This window comes from Rhipicephalus sanguineus, chromosome 8 (genome assembly GCF_013339695.2).
Source record: "Rhipicephalus sanguineus isolate Rsan-2018 chromosome 8, BIME_Rsan_1.4, whole genome shotgun sequence".
NCBI classification, from domain to species: Eukaryota; Metazoa; Arthropoda; class Arachnida; order Ixodida; family Ixodidae; genus Rhipicephalus; species Rhipicephalus sanguineus.
Window position 1 is genome coordinate 31,741,694 of NC_051183.1, and position 19,824 is coordinate 31,761,517.

Sequence of the window (19,824 nt, forward strand, 5' to 3'; positions counted from 1 at the left end):
GGCACTTTCGTCCGCTACTCGATCCGCGAGAGGGGCGTCGTCTATCTGCGGCTGTGACTACGTGCGAGAGCCACGGTTACAAAAGGCTCCCGTTCATCTTCTGTTTTCACTGCCGCGCAACACAGTGCTGTCTTTCATCTGCTTCCTTTTCACGAACGCGAAGAAGAGAAACGGCAGCATTAGGGCCTACTTGTAAAAAGAGCATTTCACCTTTGAAGAAAGAAATACTGGAGTTCACGCGGCTCCTTTGGACTGATAGATAGATAGATAGATAGATAGATAGATAGATAGATAGATAGATAGATAGATAGATAGATAGATAGATAGATAGATAGATAGATAGATAGATAGATAGATAGATAGATAGATAGATAGATAGATAGATAGATAGATAGATAGATAGATAGATAGATAGATAGCGCTTCGAGCTGACGGGGTTGTCATTCCTGTGAAAAGTGTGCGCATTGCGCTTATTAATGAGAGGAAGCAAATTTTGTCAAAAATGCCCGTGTAACTGCCACAACTGTGTGGTATTAAAACGTATGTGTTAACGTTCTTGAAATGTGTGCGATAAAGGTCTTTTTTTTTTTTGGTGGGCGTGGGCAGGGGGCAGGTTTTGGAGGCGGGTTTTTATTATTTTTTATTTCGATTGCAATTATATGGACACTCCAAGCGCATTTATGCCGTCGCCGTCGGTGTCGCCGTCATGTTCCGTATAAAGTCTAAACCTATAAGATCGCGCCGCGCGTCGTATGTCTAGGTGTGCGTGAAAGCGAACGGGCGCTGCGACTGCTGTGAATATTGTGACTGCTCCATTGTGGCCTACATACAGCAGTTAACGCAGCAGAGGAGAATATTGGCTTGAGAGAGTTGGTGGCATTCCATCAATGAAGACGTTTTGCGCATAAACAGGAAGACGAGAAGTATACGGTAGACAAACGCGGGCGTAAATTTATTTGCGCTTGTCTCTACCCTTTGCTTTTATTCGACTTTACTGAGCGCAGAAACGTCTACAGTTAACGCAGCTCTTCAAAGCAACTTCCCAGTCAAGCTCATATGCGCGTCACGGCCTCATGACGTAAACGGAACACGTTATGGTTGTGGGTGCACTCGAAGTACATCCTTAAATTTAGAAATTGGCTTTCTTCCATATTTCTTTCACCCGAAGAAAACGTCGAGTGCTCCCAACAACCGTTGGAGCGCTCTAGGAGCACTGCCTTCGAATGTTCAATGCTCCAATCCTCTCGGTGTTGATGACATGGTTCGGTTCTTTCCATGTATGCACTGCGCCAACTTGCTTTATAGCCCTACAGCATTGTATGCTACAATGTCATCGATGGGAAATGCTGTGAGCTCCAAAAGACAATTGGAGAGCTCCACAAGTACTGCCTCCGAATGTTCAATGCTTCAAACCTTTCGTTACTGACGACGCAGTTCCGTTCTTTTCATATGTGCACTGCACCGACGGCTTATAGCGTACGGCATTGTATATACAAGCTATAATAACTCGCAGTCCTAGGAAGACGTCGCGTATTTATCCAGAAACTGTAGCAGGTCCTTGTACAACTTCGTCGGGTTGTTCAGTGCCATGGCAAAGTGCACGTGCGTGTAGTAGGGGTCGTCGATGAAGTGGTTCTTCTTGACCCATGGTCCCAGGTCCTCGATGAGCTCGCGCACATTAGCAGGCGGCACGATCTGATCACCGCGACTCCAGAAGAGTCCCACGTCGGTCATCACGTTGCTTATCTGGTATTCTGGTGGCTCCTCCTGCAGGACGTACATATTACATCGTCATCGTCAACACCAGCCTGACTACGCCCACTGCAGGGCAAATGCTTTTCCCATGTTTCGCCAATTAACACGGTCCTTTGCTTCCTGCCGCCACATTATCCCCACAAACTTCTTAACCTCATCTTTTCGCCTAGCGTCCTGCCTCTCCAATGCACGCCTGCCTTTTCTGGAATCCAGTCTTTTACACCTAATGACCAGCGGTTATCTTGCCTACGCGATACATGCCCTGCCCATGCCCATTTCTTCTTCTTGGTGACATTGTAGTGAGAGCTAATTAACCATTCCCTCTTCTGTACGACTTTTTGTTACGTCAGCTCCGAAGCGCAAAAAAAGATAAGTGAAGTGCCCTGTGCACTTTTGGACGTTACGTTTTGGAACGTGAAGGATTCAGCGTTCGGGCTTAAGAACTCACAATGCAGCGACTGCAAACCAACTCCTGCCAAAACCTGCACATATATTCCTACATATAACTCGGTCAAGTGAGCCCATTCTGTAGGCTCTGTGGGGAACTAGCAATAATGAATCACGTAATATCAGACCTTATGGTCTACAAGCCTCCCTCTAACCTCACGTACTCTCCTGAACCTGAAATATGGTAGGCGGTGCTGTTCTAATTCCAGCCTGACGCCGAACTCTAGGCCTCATAACGAGCTCAGGATGTCGCCAGCCAGCCTGGATAAACAAGGGCAAATCAACCTACGTAACGGTGACGAAATAAAGTTTCTCCTACCTATTCTGTTACATCAGTTGCTTAGTTATTGCATAATCTCCACTGGCCATTCAGTTAAACAATTATAGCTCAATTACTATATGCTCCAGCATGCCAAAGAGAAAATCACCGGGCTTTCATGTGCCGAAATTGCAATATAGTTGTGAAGCACGTCATAATGGAAGGCCCCGGAACACTTTTGATCTTCTTGCATTTCGCCCTCAGATATTTGCGGAAGACATGGCTGGGAACAAACCTGCAACCACAAGCTCAACACGGCGTGCAGATCTACCACTGTGTGCCCCAGCTTGCGGACGACTTCGATGCTGACAGAAAACCGCGATGCGCCCGATTTCGTATCTCGTAAGCAGTTTTCTTGCACAACTTTCCCCGTCGTAGCTAGGACACATTGTTATAACAAAATAAATGCGATGAAGTCATCTTTTGTACTGCTCACCTGACCGTAATAGATCTTGTTATCAAGCGGGCCGTAGTCAAACTTGGTTGCTTTCTTGGACTTGACAAGCTGCGTGTTTCGCATAGAAACAAATAAAAACGAATGTTTCAAGCATAAGTGCGTTTGAAGCAAAATCACACTTAAATATATGCAAACAAGACATAAGTAAACGGGGAGATGGAGACTTCAAGCGATGAGAAATCATTGAACAGGGAGCGTCGCCGGAGACAGCGTTTTTACAAAATGCTATTGTGGTTCCGAGGGTGCTCTAGTGCACTTAAATATGTGACTTTTTATACATACGTTTTATGCCATCTGAACTCGAATGACTGGTATCGATCAATAGTGCCCAGCTCACTTAACTTCATTATGTAGCAACATAATTTCGTGAATTTTTTTCCGGTTTATAATTCATCCGCGCGCAACTATTTCTCAAAGACCGGTAACGAAGGATGTTAGCTTTCGTTTGCGCGATGCGTGATGCGGATACGTGATGGCAGCTTTCAAATAACCCAGAGTAGAAGTAAGGCCTTCGAGATCTGGCATCACTCGAAGGCCGTGGTATGATCTAGAAAGACAGTTTGGCCAAAATGCTAAGCATCGCTTATAGACGAACAGGAGACCACGGTGGTATTTTAACCGAATTGGTGGCGAAACGCTTGGGTGTCAGCATCCAATATGGGAGGTGCCGGGTTCGATCCCCGGTGCCGGCCGCCCACCCAGCGGTTGCAAATGGGTACAGCCGGGCTTCGTAGTGGTCTTATAGTGCCACTGTGGTGCGGAGCTTAAGACGCCTGGAGGATCCCCAACCCGCTGCACGGGCTCAAGGGACGGTGGTATTTTACGTCCCTTAGCTTTCAGTTATCCGTTCTGCATTATTTTCACCTGCCTGTCGACGTATCATTCGCTTCAGTTTTTACAAAATTTACAAATTTTACAAAACCATTCGCCACAAACAGCAACAGCCACCTTTCAAACCTAGTGTCGTAAATCTCTTTGACGGAGGCAACCACCAAGTGACAAACAGCACTCATACGCGAAAATATTTTTGAATTCAAACCCTTTGTTTCTTACATCTTTCTTATACTTTAAACAACATATCTCATTCCCGACTGCTCATAAAATATGAGCTCAATTGCTGGGACTCGTCTGTATTAGAAATGTATGCTGTTATTCCTCCTACTGCACCAGCGTCGTCCACAACCCCACGTTTTTTTTGTTCTTTGCAATTAAAAATGACCGACGCATAATTTCGGCGTATTGACCGAGGAAAACTTTACCACAACTAGTTGGAGCAAAGCTAGATACGATGTTGTTGCTCATAAAAAGTAAGCAACCGTGAAGAGCGCCTTGTGCTCAAGCTCGCCTGCACAATCCGCAGCAATCAATAGCAAGAAGAATGGATCAAACGGATATGTCATACGCCATGACATGTCCACCTCCTGCTAGCATAAATCAGATTGTTTGCGACTACAAACATATTAGAACAGTTCTGACGACGCTCTGACGCTTGTCAGTATTTCTTCACATGTTCAGGTCGTTTCAACTTTAACTGAATGTGAAAGAGACTCGCACGTTGTCGCTGTACGAGCGATGGGCTTACTAGAACGTTATGTTATTCGCAACCGCCATTTTATTTAGCTACGACGTGGCCCTCAGAGAACTGGGAAGTTCGAAATACTGTTGTTACGGAAAGCAACTGAACGCTAAACTTGTTTGCACTTTGTAAACATACCTGGGAATAGTGAACGATGTTCTTCAGTGAAGTTCCGGCGGGCACATGGCAGAGGTAGACAGGAATACGCGACTGAAAAGGATACAGGAAAAGCTCAACTTTGGTTGCAGAACCATATCGCAAACGATTGTCCTTGTTCATAAGGTTTTTAATTACGACGGGTGCACATAAGGCAACCTTGATAATATAGGTTTAAAATGCTTAGTGTGAGCCTATTTGTAAAAGAAAACGAAGCATTAGCCACTAGAGATATAGCCATTCCGCTGTGTCTGCAAAACATTTTTTTTTTTTTCACTGTTATCATGATTATCAGCAACAGCCTATTTTATGCCCGCTCCTAAAAGAAGACATCCGAAGGCGATCTTCAACACGTCTGTATTGCAATCACCTAAATATATGCTCGTACTCTGTAATCACTTCATCGCTGAATAAGTGATTTATTTGGTTGAACGTTGAAATGCTTGCAACAAGTGCGTCACTTCCTTCTGCACATACAGTAAATCTTCCACAGTAAAAAATACCCTCGACCGAATGTACATTGAAAAAGTGCCGGCAAAAAAGCGCATTGCGCAAGCATGCTTAAATATACGATGCGCGAAAGCAGCGATAACAAATTTGCGTGTCCCGCATTTGCTATAAGGAAAGCTAAATCAACCAAGTAATAAATCATAAACACTCATGCAGGAGTATGTGCTAAGTGCTAATATGCGCCGATACAATTTCACTTTTAATATGATGAGGAAACACATAATTTCCTGTGTTATTGGCTCGTTAGGTAGAGTAACAAACAAGGCTTAGTTTGTAGGTTTATGCGATTACCATGTTCATGTACTTGCTGCCGAGGTTGCCAAACTCGTCTCCGAGTAAGGAACAGATGGCTCTCGTTGGCAAGGCGCAGAAGCTTCGTGCCAGCGGCAGCAGCAAAGGGAATCCCCGGGGCATGATCTCGTACGTTCCGAGGGCGTAAGCCATGCGCTGCGTGCACATTAGAATCAACACAGATGTTCAGCACTTACCACGTGTTTGTGCGAAGCAATACGTTCGGCAATACGGTAACAGGCTCGTCCATTGCGGACAGCGTTGCCCCATAAAGGAAATAAAAGAGGAAACCACGGGACATGCCAAGAATTACAATTCAAGTTTATTTTCTATGTAGTCAGTACATTAGCACGCGTGCTATGGCTCTTGATATATGATACCATAGTCATTAAGTCCAGCAAGAACTTTGACTACTTGAACAACCTAATTTCAAATAAGAATAAGTCACACGGTCCCTTACTCATTCACGTAAGAAAGCTCGAAGCCGAAACACATCTTGATTTTCTTCTCACTCAATTGTACTGGTTAAATCCACATGGTTAAAAAAATTTCAATCGTACATATAGGTCATGCGGCTGCACACCTTTATTCCCACGTGCAATTATACAGTTTTCCTTAAGCAATTATACAATATTTTGAAGCTCACGTTTCCTCCGTACATTTGCAATTTAGGTCATCTTTTTTATTTTGTTTACATTTCTCGTGCAAAGGGACCCTATACTTCAAATAAGCTAAAAAAAGAAAAACTTTGGGAAAAGAAAAAAAAAATTGTTTCCGCCCGGGATCGAACCGGGGACCTTGCGCGTGTGAGGCGCACGTGATAACCACTACACCACGGAAACGGGCATGGCAATCGTGCTTTTAGAAAATGTTTTCACTATGTCTAAAAAATATAGCAATATAAAAAAACAATGTGCCCAAAATTTTCACAGCCATTTGCGTTTATACCACCAAAATCATTTTTAGCACAGTGTTTAGCGCACATCGTTGAAATGTTGCTCACAATTTCACTGTAAGGTTCCATTGTTCTGGTCTGGGTTGTTCAATGCTATAACACTTGCTACTGTTAGTTCCCCAGTATGCCGCGAAGAAATATCGAATTTACCATCGTTTACGCCATTTCCAACGAGTACGTGATGTTTAAAAAGCACGGAAGTTGTACCACATCTGGTGCCCGCAGCGAGTTGAAAACGTGGCCTCCGAGATTCATTTTCATTAGTTAACGACAGGTGCCAATTACATTTTTCTTTTTTATTTTATAGCAAGGCTAGTAAAAGTTCCAGCTGTTGTATTGAACAATGTGGACAATGAAATGCGATCCTTGAGTGAAATATGAACTCACCAATCCCTGATCAGCGAAAGGCATCAGCATTGCGAGGGAGTCGACGTTCATGTGGGACAGCTTGTTGAATGGAGCCAGGCCCGCGAACGCCTTCACCTGCATCATGTCCGTCAAGAAGTCTACGAGTAAATAAGGCATTAAAACACAGAAATAAAAGAAATACTGATTGCACTTGTCAAATATTGATTGTATGAGTGATCGTTCATCATCGCTCATCAACATGTTGATCGCAGCGCCTATCCTCGTTTGCCTCGTCTTTGTGTACGTCTTCATTCGCGCTAATTTGACTTTGTTAGACAAAATATTAAAGGGACACTAAAGAGAAAAACGATTTTTCTCGTATTAGTAAATTACTCTTCCACAATATCAAAACGACTACGCTTGCCGCGAGAATACGCTGAGAAAACGCGCAAGAAGGAACTGTGGGTGGCGACGCCATATTGAAATTCTCGCACCAAACGCCGTGGCGTCATAGATTTTGACGGCATCTACAAAGCCCTACGTGGGCCTTAAACACTAAAAATGAAGTGCATTGTCCTCTGAAGGGGCCATAGACTTAACATATCAAGTTTGAAGAAATTTATCATGAGCCAACGCCGCCAAATTACGAAAAATACGTTTTGAAATCCCTGACGTCAAGCACGGAGATTACGGCTCGAAATTTAAAAACGAGAATCTGACTTTGATTTTCTCCTCTATTCATAAACCTATGATGGTGAAATTAGCGAAATTAGAGTTCTCAGAACTCAATTTATCAATCTAAACTGATTCAATGTTTCACTTTAGTGTCTCTTTAATAACGAGGCCGGCACTTCTTCTGATGACGTCTATAGTGATTTGAAAGCTGTTAAGACATGCCTAAATTTTGGTGAAAAGGACGAAATTCAATACGAAGCATATATAAACGGACACACGACACCAAGCACAGAAATTATGCGTCGAAGTTTCCCTAGATATATTAAATATACCTGCGTATATATTTATTTCAGCTATCTGCCCTACAAGCAACCACTTTCTCTGGGCGTTGTGTGCCTTTTGTGTAAGTTGTGGTTTTTGCCATTTCTTGATCCCAAATTTTCGTATGGTGTATGAAATAGCCGCTGTCAAATTTTTCTTTATTTTGAAAGTGGCTGTTTCCTTAAGACTGAATTCGACAGAATTGTTTACCATATTGCATGTATCTATGTTACACATGCACAATGGGGCGTTAACTCACTTCCTTACACCCCCCCCCACCCCCACGCTCGAATTAAACTCCTAACTAGCCCCCCTTCGTAACCCACTGTCGATGTTTCGAGCATTGAGTGCGTTCTCGCAGACCAACGCATCTACACTTCCTCTAAGTACAGAAGTGACTTCTTGGTTTGAATTTTGTGCTTATACGAGTTTATGAGCTTAAATTCAGCATGCCGCGAATTGACAACTGTCTTTCAAAAGTTAGCTAGAAATCATTTATGACATATGGCTTTCATACGACACCAGTTAGCGAGTGCCAAAGGTCGCTTTAGATTTCACAGTTTTTACTGGTATGTGTGAAATGCTTTGCGAGATTTCATAACTTCTCATTCGATGCATAAAGCAGGAATACTTTCATAGGGGTCGGTGACGTTTCGCGAGTCCTCACTTTTTCGTTGTACTGCGGCCTCTCAGACATCATGGTGAAGAACAGCAGCGTGCCCTGAGAGACTCCCAAGTACAGCAGATCCTTTCTGCCAGTCTTCTTGAGGATGTATTCGATCTGGGCCGGCAGGTCGTACTTAGAATGTTCGTGGAACCTGAGGCAGTGGTTTGTATATTGTAGAACAGCAGATAAGCTTGTGACGTTTATTTGCACAGAATCTTAAGTTTGACGCTTTCTGTGCATCAAAAATTCCTTCATGCACCTCAAATCGATGGCACGACATTGTCACTCATATCATTCAACTCTTTTGATTTTGCTGCATGCATGTTGAAAGGTGTACGCACGGGTACCAACAAAACGCAAAGTTGGGAACGCCATTAAGAAACATCGTTGTAAGAACACCATTATTTAAACCACATCTTGTATCTTTATAATATTTCGCAATGTCCTGGGAATCGCGCAGTACTCATAGAGTCACTTATGCCATTGTACTTTTACTCACGATGACTAAAGTCCATAGATTTAAAAGCGAAAAATCTAGGGACTTTAACGATGACATTATCGTGTGGCCTGATGAGTTTTTGAGATCGATTTAACTTCTAGGGCACATTGATGCGAATTAACCTAACTCGAGAAGACTACGGCACTGTAACACTTGTCAAAGGTCTTGTTGTGGCTCTATAATATATAACTAGCTCTACATAATTTGTCATGTGTTCAGTGCTACATATTTACAATGTAGAGGTTTTTGCTTTTGGACAATTGTGAAGCGTTCTGTTCTTTTTATTTATATGTATATGTTTATTATCTTCCTGTTAATTAGCCGTTTTCTTACCACAATACTCACATAGTAGGGTGTTTACTAAGCGGATTTGTCATTTAGTTGCAGGAAATGAATACGAAATTCAGGAAATCAATCCACGTCAAGAAATTGTGTTAGGAGTACATAAATAATACTGGTAATCGGAGAATAACAGTGCACCTGCAATCCATAAAGTATAGATATCACGAATATCAAAATTTTCATTCCCTAATTACTCATAGTAATGAATGACGTTCATCGTCATTCCAATGTTCTGGAAGTATTCCGAGGAAGTGAAAAGTGTCACCAAAACGTCGCACCATCCATTGAAAATACACCAATTCTGATGGACCTAAATGTCTGTACCTCTTATGGTCTATAAAGTGCAGGTCGGTACACAGAATGACAAGCTAAAATAAAAAGAGCATTACATGCATTGACGAAAAGAAAAGCAAAACAACTTACGAAAAATTCCAGAATCTTTTGGAACGCTTGTTGTACTTCCTGTGACGCTTGCCGTACGTATTTCCGCGTACGTTTCCCATCCACACGTCGTATTTGTTGTCGGCCAACACGTAACCTGCAGATGCAACATGCATGAGGTACAGATGTAAGTTGGACGTTAATCCTATTTTTTTTTCTTTGGGCTTGGCAGCAGCCCGCAGTCTTACCCATATAAAAACGGGGTGTATTTTCTTCTGGAGCTTAATAAAGTTTACTACCTACCTACCTGCCTCTAGGCTTCGCGGGACGTAGCCTCAATAAGATGGCTGAATCAGTGTATTTTATTGGGGAACCAAATACAAAAACTGTGTCATGTCATGCGACGTTTTGTCAATGTGCTCACAAATGCGGGTGGACTTGCTTGTGATTCAAGTTGTATATAAAGACTAGACCGAGGGCAGTGGGCAGCACACTCCGACGTTTCGCTCATGAACTTGTGTGTGACAGGTTACGAAGCAATTCATGTCGGTACCTGTAGCCGAGGCTTGAATCTCGCAGTGTTTCGGAAGGCGGCAGTTATATTAAGGCGAAAGCCTTAGATGCCTCACCAAACGCAAAAATTTACCGTCGGCATAGGCAAAGTCAACACAAGTGATGCAAAAAATCATCAGGTGATGACGTCACCTTGTCACCATGACGTCACGTGATGACGTCATGATGACATATTAGCTTGGTCAAAGGAGGGCCGATTCCGGAGACAGTACAAAACCAGGTGAGATGCAGAAAATGTTCAATGCCTACGATCTGGGAGGCATTGCAAAACCATGTTAGGTGCCGAAAGCTTATGTAGGGGGCCATGGAAGATCAGTACATTGGCTGAGAAGAAAAAGGAGATGGCTTTCGCCTTGGAGTCGTTTTAGGCGAGTGCATGAGGGATTCTGTGTTCTTATTGATTCACTAAGCTGACACAGCTGAAAAAATTATCGAGAAGACACTAATTAATTAATTAACTCAATGACAAAACGTGATCACGTATCTTACCGATTGATTGCTTAGGGAAGTCCAGCACGAAATTTGACGAGTCACCGAGTAGACCACTCATGAGGAGGATGGGTTGTCTGTGGCACGGTTCTTTGCAGTCTTCCAGGCCGTGGGGTATCCGGTGCATTTCGATGATGTAGCCATCACTCGTAATCGCATTATGGCGCTCGAAAGGGTAACCCTTGCTTCTAATCAGTTGCTCCTGCATGAGGAAGAGGGAGAGAAAGGGAGTAAAGCAGGCGCGTAGCAGTTCAACTACCCTTCCCCTTGGCTACCGGAATAGGGAATTTTTAGATTTTGTACGTGTACATATACACGCACACATACAAACGCACGCACGTACATACGTAAAGTATGGTTGAACCCACCCCCCCTTTCCGAAAAAAATTTCTGGCTATGCAGCTGAAGTAAAGGGAGGACGACATTGCTGTCATCCTCTGCTGCCTTCTCTCTTCCCAGTTACACATCACATTTTAAGAGATCAAGCCAACCACTCAAACGGCCCATACTCCCTACTTCATATTTTTTTTTTCTTGCTGCTGATGTTGCACTTCTTTTGTGATGCAATAGCAAATAAATCAGTCCATGGGACTCATCCCACCTAGGCAGTTTAATGCAGCGATATAGTGCAGGGTACAAACCAGACGTGCGTCTGGTTAACCTCCCTGTCTTTCCTTGCTTCTCTCTCTCTCTCTCTTTGTCGCTTTCTCTACAGTACAAATGTATGCAAGATGCGTCATCAAAATAGATTGATTCGTTTGCGTTATTATTGTTTGTGGTTTGATTGCTTTCGTGCACATTGAGTCACCTGCGTCAGATACACTAACTTAAGTCATGACGCCTTGGAAACGTTGCTTTACAACAACAACAATTCGTCATTGGCCTTTTTTTATAGTTTTATTCGCGCTTAACCACCAGAGCATCGCATCTTTACGAAATGAGTGACGAGGATGGGAAATACCACGATGTTATTCCATAAGCTTTGACTGCGTTATAAAGAGCACATTCATTTCATTGAGCAAAAGCCAATCCGCCGTATAAGCTCTGAGTCATCACGGAAAAAGGAAGAAAGAAACGACAGCTCCAAGGCCCTGTGCATGTTGTCAGTCTTCTTTCCAAATCAAGGTCTAGGAAAGTCGATTTGATGGTTTGTCTATGCCACGAACGTGTGCAGTGTTTTCCTCCTTGTGTGAACGTGTTAACTTGTTGTGCTTCTTTTAAGGCGACGCCTACTGGTAAAGGAAACGCAGTCGTTTTTCTACATATTTCAGCGCTGCTTGATCTCTGAGAACTCAGTGTGTGTCACGGGGATTTTCATGACTTTCTTCTACGCACCGGAAACGTAGCGTTATCTCACCCCTGCGCCAAGGAAGGGAGCAGCTCAACGCGCTTTAATGTTTTCATGAATGTATTTCTTCGTCGTAAGCGAACCACGTGATTTCACTCACACTTAAGATATCGTGTCGCGTTAGCTTTTTGCGGCTGTATAAGGCGTTACACTATGTATATACCCGAGTTATTTCTTTGAATGCAAATTACTTCACTTTATGGCGCTTCGCTTCAAGAAAACGCTCTTATGGCTACGAGAGACGCCGTCTCGGAGTCTGCGTATCATTTTCGCCACTCTATTTATCGTACAGTTATGTTTTTTTGTTGTTTTTTTTTCATAGCACCTTCACTGGAGTGCAGTGACCACGGCTAGGAGCAAATCCACAACATCGTGTTCATCAGTGCTGCACCGTTGATCTACCAGCAACAACCAAATTAATTATTTTGATTTCCCTTGCACACACGCCCAACGCCATGCGCGCAGTATGTGTGTCATTCGTACATTTCCTTGTCGTAGTTTCTTATCACAATTGAATTGAAACCAATTGCAGATGGGAGTTTCTTTGGTTAATTTCACTGTATTTCCTGTAACTTTCATTCTCTCTCTCGAAAAAGAGAGAATTAAACATTTTTAGGGGCAAAGCGCCTTAGGGCCTAGCCTTGTCGGCGTCCGTCACGCTACACAAAACCAAAATCGAAACTGAACACCGGCACGACGAAAAACGAAAACGAAATGAAGGGAAAACGGAATCCAGAACTCAAGACGATATACGAATCATAACAAGAGGATTAAAATAGAAGAGCATTAAAGAGGAACCAAATACATACATTTGTATATATATACACTTTACGTCACACAATTTACATTCGCAGTGGCAACACGTGGGTGACGTACGGTGACGTACCGGTACGCGCGCTCTCTTCGCCCAGAAGTGGGTGACTTCCTTATTTCAGGTAGCCATGGCTTGCACCCGATGACCGAACCCTTTCTACCAGCCGGAGCATGGTCCTCAGGGTTTGGTGACGTCACCAACGCCTGCCTATGGTCTTACGGATTTTGTTGTACGTTCTGTTCATCTATGAGCGGGATACTTGGATCAAAAGGGAGAGTTGGGCTAGTTGGTTCCGGTTCACTTTGGAACATTGCCAAAGGTGAAAGACACAGAAGAAGATTTAACAACAGACTCGTGTTGTTAAGTCTTCTTCTGTGTATTTCGTCTTTTGCGCTGTTCCAAAAAGGATACTTGGATGTTTCGACATGAAAGAATTACGTTTTTTGGAGCAGCCTTTGGAGCAAAATGCCAAGCAGCGATAAAACATAAGGTGTTATTCTTCTCGCTACCATGTCCCTAATGGTGCTTTCTTAAACATTCTTCTTCATTCCACCATAAAGAACGCCACCGGCCCCCCACCCTTGGCAACCTTCTGGAGTACAGCTGTGGTTATAAACAAGTGATACTTAACCATGACCTTTCTCTTTCATTCTAACATCTATAGCAATCGTACAAAAAGCGCGGCCATCTCCGTGCCAAGCCGCACGCGCGTTGATCCGTCGTGATCCAATACTTATGGCCGCATGCCATACGGAGGATGTTTTCATGAACTACGCACTGTGATAGGCACGTGCTTATAATCTCTCCATTATTCCTAAAGCGATTGTATCAGCGAAGAGGTATTAGCACAGAACAGCCGGCAGCGAAAGGCGCGTTGTTTCCGGTTGCGCCATGTCTTTCGTTGAAGAAAACGCACGCAGACACAATAGCTACGCGGACAATGCTAACACATTCATCGGCCTAGGTCAGATTGACTTCCGTTTGAATGACGTCATAACTCGCGTAAGTCTACGGCCAACTTTCGGAAGCTTCGATATTGAGGACATATAGAAGGCTGTCCGGAATGTATACGCAATTATTATTGCCGTGCAGAAAAGATACGAAATTATGTCGGTATATAATCTGCTAGAAGAATAATTGGCAACACGTATCGAATCGTGTAGGCGCCTCTACAGGGCCGAGCGGTAACTCTGTAACTGTGGTTAGTCGATGAGCCAGTGTTCGCTCCGTAACACTGCCACCCAGCCACCTCGTTACACCAAAGCGTAAAGAAATGACCTAAAGACTACCCGTGTTATTCACTTGAGAGATATAGTTCTATGGCATCATAAATTTTCATGATTACTGATCGCCATCCGCGTGATCTTCTTGCATGCCTCACGGTAAACCTTCCCAAGTACGAACATGTCAATGATCTGCCACTCGGCACAGTTAGTGTCATTCGCAGCGATAACATGATAATTATGGGTGAAGCGTAGACAGGGACACTACCTATTGCTTTTGCTCAAACTTATATTGTAAAGCTGTCATTTCCTAATACAGCTCTACCTTTTTTGTCTTTTAGAGCTAAAGGTAGACGTTGGCTCAGGGTGGATATCTTTCCTCGATAGGGTAGCAGGCTAGAGGACTGTCTCCTTGATCTCCCTGCCTTTCATTTTCTTCATCTATCTATCTATCTATCTATCTATCTATCTATCTATCTATCTATCTATCTATCTATCTATCTATCTATCTATCTATCTATCTATCTATCTATCTATCTATCTATCTATCTATCTACCGGCTGCTCTCACAAGCTGAACTCTCCATGAAACAGTACATCATACAGAGAAGCACACACTCGCAAGCCAGCACACACGAAACGAAACGTGCCCTTTCATCCGCACTGGCAATCGGGCGCATTCACGTGTCTCAGAAAAAAAGGGCGTTTCTGTTTCCGTAACACATCCACCTAGTTCATTGCGCGTGCGATGACTTCAGGGACATGCAACTGACACACTTCTTACACTCTGGGTCGTTTACCAACGGGAGTCCCTTCCGGGGCAAACAGAACGGAACACGGCGTCGTACGGGTGGCGAACTCGATGCTGTGACACGGAGAAGGCTTCATTGAATCTGTTCGGGGAGCTGGCTTGTGTAAGTGACCGCACGTTTCGGGGGTGTCTCTACCGGAAAGACGTTGAAACATGGGGTTGCACCACGATGAAGAAAGCATCGAGATTGCCGATCAGGTGGCTGAGGTTAGGAAAAGCGGATCCTTCACGTCCGTTCGTGTGCGCACGCATCCTCGTTTCCAGGTGTGCTGGAACGCTACTGAGTCTTCAGCACGAGCGAACGTGTCCTGGAAAGATACTGGCTTGAGTTCCAGGATGTGCACCCTTGTACCCTCGTTCCATAAATTGCAGCTACAACTGAAAATTTTCCTCAAATTTTCTGTTATTTCCGCGAAATCGTGTTCTGCGAAACTGGAAAATGTATGGAAAGAGTGCTCCCATATGTCAAAACTTATTCCAATAAAACGCCCAGGACCACGCTCCAGTAAAATGGCCGCTGTTAACGGCACACTGTTATTAAATAATATCTGGGGTTTAGCATGCCAAAACCACGATATCAATTTGAGGGGCGCCGTAGCGGAAGGCTCCGAAAGTTTTGACCATAGGGTGTTCTTTAAAACGCGAACTGATATCGCACAGTACACGAGCCTCTACATTTCGCCTCTATCGAGATGCGACCGCCGCGGCCGTGATCGAACCCTCGACCTTCGGAATAGTAGCCGAGCTCTGCAACCACCGCAGCGGACAAGAAAAAGCGTTCTGTATACATGTGAGATAATGAGAAAGAAATAGCTGTTTAATGAAACGCATATATTCCTGCCGAATTGGGCAAGTTCGCCTAGGATATACTCTGCGTGAGGGAGGTAATGAGATATCTAAATACTCTAAAAGACAAAAGACTTGATGAGTTCGTAGATTTTCATCGGCAGGCGACAGGCTCTGAGTGTTCTCAAAAACTGAGAGACACGCCAATAAAATCGTGCATCCCGCTCGCCTGTAGCACAAGGAGAACACCAGTTAGTTGTCTAACTCCCACAGCATGTCGATCCTTTTTCTTAATATCGCATGTCTGTACCTATGGTCTGAAACATTATTGTGCACACGCATGTTGGTTGAAACATGATTAGGTGCGGAAATAAACGTCTCTCCGCCTTTGGGTTCCAGCTGAATGTGTGGGTGCCATTGCGTGATTTCGAACGAATCACCGCGTCAATTAACGAGAAATATGCATATTTGTGCCCGACCAAAGGGATAGTCGATATGACAGAAAAGTTGCAGCTCTGCCAATGAGGCTGGTAATACGCACACAGCATAGCAACGTATTGTAATTTTGCACAAACTAAGGTTTGAAGTTATATTGGCAGCATTAGTTACAAAATACAATGGCCCATCAACGAAACACGTCTGGCCTCACGCGCCTTAGAGTGTCGTGAAAACAGCTCGCTCGATGACCGCCAACCCTCCTGTTATCAACGCTATCATGTCGAGGAGTGACACTGCAGTGGGCAGTGCGCTTGCTTTTCCTAAGGTGAACGCTCCTTGCCACCACTCTTTACACCGCTCTGTAGTGACGTGTCTCCAAAACCCTGCGGATCACGTGACCTTTTGATGTGCAGCAATACAGCGCGAATCACGCCACTAGCACACTCTGCTCGCTGTGGTATGCAGCGCGATTTACAACATGTGGCGCACGGGTAGCGTAACAGTTCGGCTAAGTAGACGCTGAGTAGGCTCAGCCACACGTATGGTCTCCAACTTGGGACGGCACGGCGACGGCGAGATCGCGCCGAGTTCAGTTCGAGATCTATTCAGGGCCTCTAAAGTTAACAGCGTGTTAACAACAAAATTAGTACAAACAGTGATCTATATAGTGGTAAAGATTCCACCAGAGCACATACTTACGATTCCGGTGCATCGGTCCGGATCACTTCCGGTGTAGAAATTCGCCAGCTCGGACGGGAAATCCAGTGCCGTTCTCACGGTTCCCAGCAGGAGGCTCGGGATGAGACGGGATACGGCCTCGCCCGGCGACACCATTGTCGTTGACGCAGTGGCCACCTGTGTCTACGACGACTTGACTATTCAGTACGACTTGACGCGACTGGCATGTCGCACCCAAAAAGAAAAGACACACAAGTCGATAGACAAGAACCACCGGTGTCTACAACGACTTGACTATTCGATACGACTTGACACAACTGGCATGTCACATGGAAAAAAGAAACACACACACGCAGGTAGATAAAAAACGCAAACAGGTCAGGGGTCGAGAGAAAAGCAAAGCGTCACTTCACGGCTCAACGCTGGTAGCGTATGAAGAGAGACTGGCCCAACAGCAGCAGCTAAAAGGTGCGCGATCGAGTCTCGGAGATCCACGAGCCATCGCGAAAGCTGCTTCCGTGTAGCGATTTAGAAATATAGCCAAGGTCAAACAAGAATCGAGCCGAGCTAGAGATACCTTTCGAAGGGGGAGGAAAAAGAGTGTGCAGCCAACCGTGACGTCATTGTAGTCGCGAAGAATCATGGGTGTGAATAAAAAAAACGCTGTTAGGACGTCTTCGGCACGCAAAGGCCAAGCGTGAAAGATCTCGTGATTTCTCGGTTCCTTGCGAATGAAGACGTACGACTTCTTCGAGACGTTCCGGAACGAATAACCGCCCCCTCTTACTTTTTTCCTCGTTAGAAACTTCCCCCAAGCGTCGGAAAAAGGTGATCTCACTTTCCTGCGTACCGAAACTCGGAAGGTGTGTCAATGTCGATCCATATTAAACGTCGACTCTGCAGTGATTCATGAGCAAAGTTTAAATGTAAGTTGCTACTTGTTTTGCTGCGAAACCCCCGAGGCACGCTTCGCTGCATCTCGGCCATAAATATGGAAATAATCGGCATTTTTTTCCTTCTTTCTTTTGTAGGTCTCGTATGCGTTTCTGTGTCTGGAAATGCCACCTGGGGCTATGTTGCCTTCTAAAGGACAGTTTAGATGGTGTTAGACTTATGAGGCTGAATTCAGACAGCTTTTCCATGTATAAATATGGCTTACTCTTGGTCATCATTTCGATAGCAATATGTTTGGCATTAGATGTTACTTCTATTTGGCTTTTTTTTATATCCTACGTTAAACACATTTCTAATACAGACGCCCTGCCTTCTGGTGCGCACGAAAACTGCGTCACTCTGCTGGACGTTACTCCCGAACACTTTAGAAATCTGTTATGGCCTGGTGCATCACTTTGTGCTTTAGCGCCCAAGCCTTCTTGACTCATGAGGACACGCTCATGTCCCCAAGCACTATTTAAAGTACGCCTTAAGGTTTCGAACGCTTTTCTCCTTACAACGGAACTATCCGATAATGTGGACAGCTTTGAGTCTTTATTCATTCCTCGACGTACGGGTCGAGATAAGCTGGGTCTATTTTCGCGGGAGACTCAACCTAGCTGCAATGATATCGATCGCCTTCTTGATACTCCCGGGTGCGTCGAAAATCAGTATTTCGGCCCATGCGATCACAAAATATGTCCCTTCCCCTTTTTGGAGATCCTTGCGATCACAAAATATGTCCCTTCCCCTTTTTGGAGATCCTTGCGATCACAAAATATGTCCCTTCCCCTTTTTGGAGATCCTTGCGATCACAAAATATGTCCCTTCCCCTTTTTTGGAGATCCTTCGAACGTTGATCGCTTTCCTTTACTAATTTCCAGAACACTCTTTTCATTTCCTCACATTACATAAGGGCTTGTTGTTTGAACAATTTTGAATATTAAGGTACAAGAAGTGAAGATACTCCTCCCGCGGATACAGATTAATGGGGGGGGGGGGGGTGGCACGTGCCATTCAGCTGCACAACTGCGCGACGAAAAGAGGTAAGCAGAACGGTACGCTGTCTGCGGTGAGCAAAACCCAGTGGCTGAAAGGATATAAATAATATCTGCGTACATATTAAGTGTTGTATGGTAAGTGATTATGCCTCGGATTATGTACGGATAGAAGAGAATGTGTGGTGAGGGCTTCACTTCGCGCCGACTTGTAAAACAGTGCTCAGATGCTGTCCACACTTGTCTAACCTGAAGCAGAATGTAGGGCTCCATTTTGATGATTTAGCAACGCAACACTAACAGAGATGAAGTACTCACAAGGTATACATGTTCGTAAATGTCTACTCTTCTTCAATTGGGCTTTTTCGAATGAAACAACCCACCCGCCGTGGTGGTTTTAGAGGTTATGGTGCTCGACTGCTGAGCCGAAGGTCGCGGGATCGAATCCCGGCCACGGCGGCCGCATTTTCGATGGAGGCGAAAAATGCGAGAGGACCGTGTACTTATATTTAGGTGCACTTTAAAGAACCCCAGGTGATCAAAATTTCCGGCGCCCTCCACTACGACGTCCCTCATATCACACCGTGGTTTTTGGGACGTAAAACACCATAATTATTGCTATAATGAAATAATCTGTACGCACTTATCTCAACGAGGTAGGCAGTATCACCCTCTGTCACGTACGAACGCACACACGTGGTTTTGTGGACCATCAGGAAGCTTCAGAGCCGGACAACACAAGCAGCTGACCTGCTCAAACGGGCCGACGACAATCAACCACGTGGTCTCGCCGCGTGAGCGCCATGCGGAACTGTGTATGTATTAGAAAAGCCACGACACGCGCGCTCTGGCAAACACAACAAGACCTCTTTGGCTGTCCTCCACGCAAGATCGTGTCTGGCCCTTTGATTTCATTCTTTCTTTCTCTCTCTCTCACTCACCACCTCTGTGAGTTCAGCTTGAATAGAAGGCGTGATCATTGCCACTTCGTTTTAATAGGGAAGAGAGTACACAGTTGCTGCTGCAAGCACTCTC

The 19,824-nt window shown here is 44.6% G+C and overlaps 1 protein-coding gene, 1 long non-coding RNA gene and 1 other non-coding gene across 3 annotated transcripts in view; 1 reads left to right on the top strand and 2 right to left on the bottom strand.

The window, feature by feature from the left end:
* LOC119401665 (uncharacterized) overlaps positions 1-17,780 on the top strand; it is a 53,912-nt gene extending 36,132 nt beyond the window's left edge. Inside the window, exon 3 of the long non-coding RNA XR_007417364.1 lies at positions 17,661-17,780. This is a non-coding gene — a long non-coding RNA (uncharacterized LOC119401665). The remainder of the gene's footprint in view (positions 1-17,660) is intronic.
* On the bottom strand, positions 1,132-17,337 carry LOC119401661 (gastric triacylglycerol lipase). Its single transcript, XM_037668578.2, has 9 exons — positions 16,880-17,337; positions 10,762-10,963; positions 9,742-9,856; positions 8,478-8,628; positions 6,854-6,949; positions 5,512-5,667; positions 4,693-4,764; positions 2,958-3,026; positions 1,132-1,767 (listed from the first exon to the last, which is right to left on the bottom strand). The coding sequence occupies exons 1-9, from the start codon at positions 17,012-17,014 to the stop codon at positions 1,516-1,518; spliced, it is 1,248 nt and encodes a 415-aa protein (XP_037524506.1). The 5' UTR covers positions 17,015-17,337; the 3' UTR covers positions 1,132-1,515.
* Positions 6,281-6,353, bottom strand: Trnav-cac (transfer RNA valine (anticodon CAC)). The gene has a single exon. It is a non-coding gene; the product is annotated as a tRNA-Val (tRNA).
* Positions 17,781-19,824: the final 2,044 nt, after the last annotated feature.

Bases quoted from the DNA above. Each gene is read 5' to 3' on its own strand.
- LOC119401661 (XM_037668578.2), bottom strand. From the start codon at position 17,014: ATGGTGTCGCCGGGCGAGGCCGTATCCCGTCTCATCCCGAGCCTCCTG. The intron at 10,964-16,879 runs GTAAGTATGTGC...TTCCTCATGCAG, and splicing joins CGGACCGATGCACCGGAATC to GAGCAACTGATTAGAAGCAA. The intron at 8,629-9,741 runs GTAAGTTGTTTT...CCACTGCCTCAG, and splicing joins AAAAGATTCTGGAATTTTTC to GTTCCACGAACATTCTAAGT.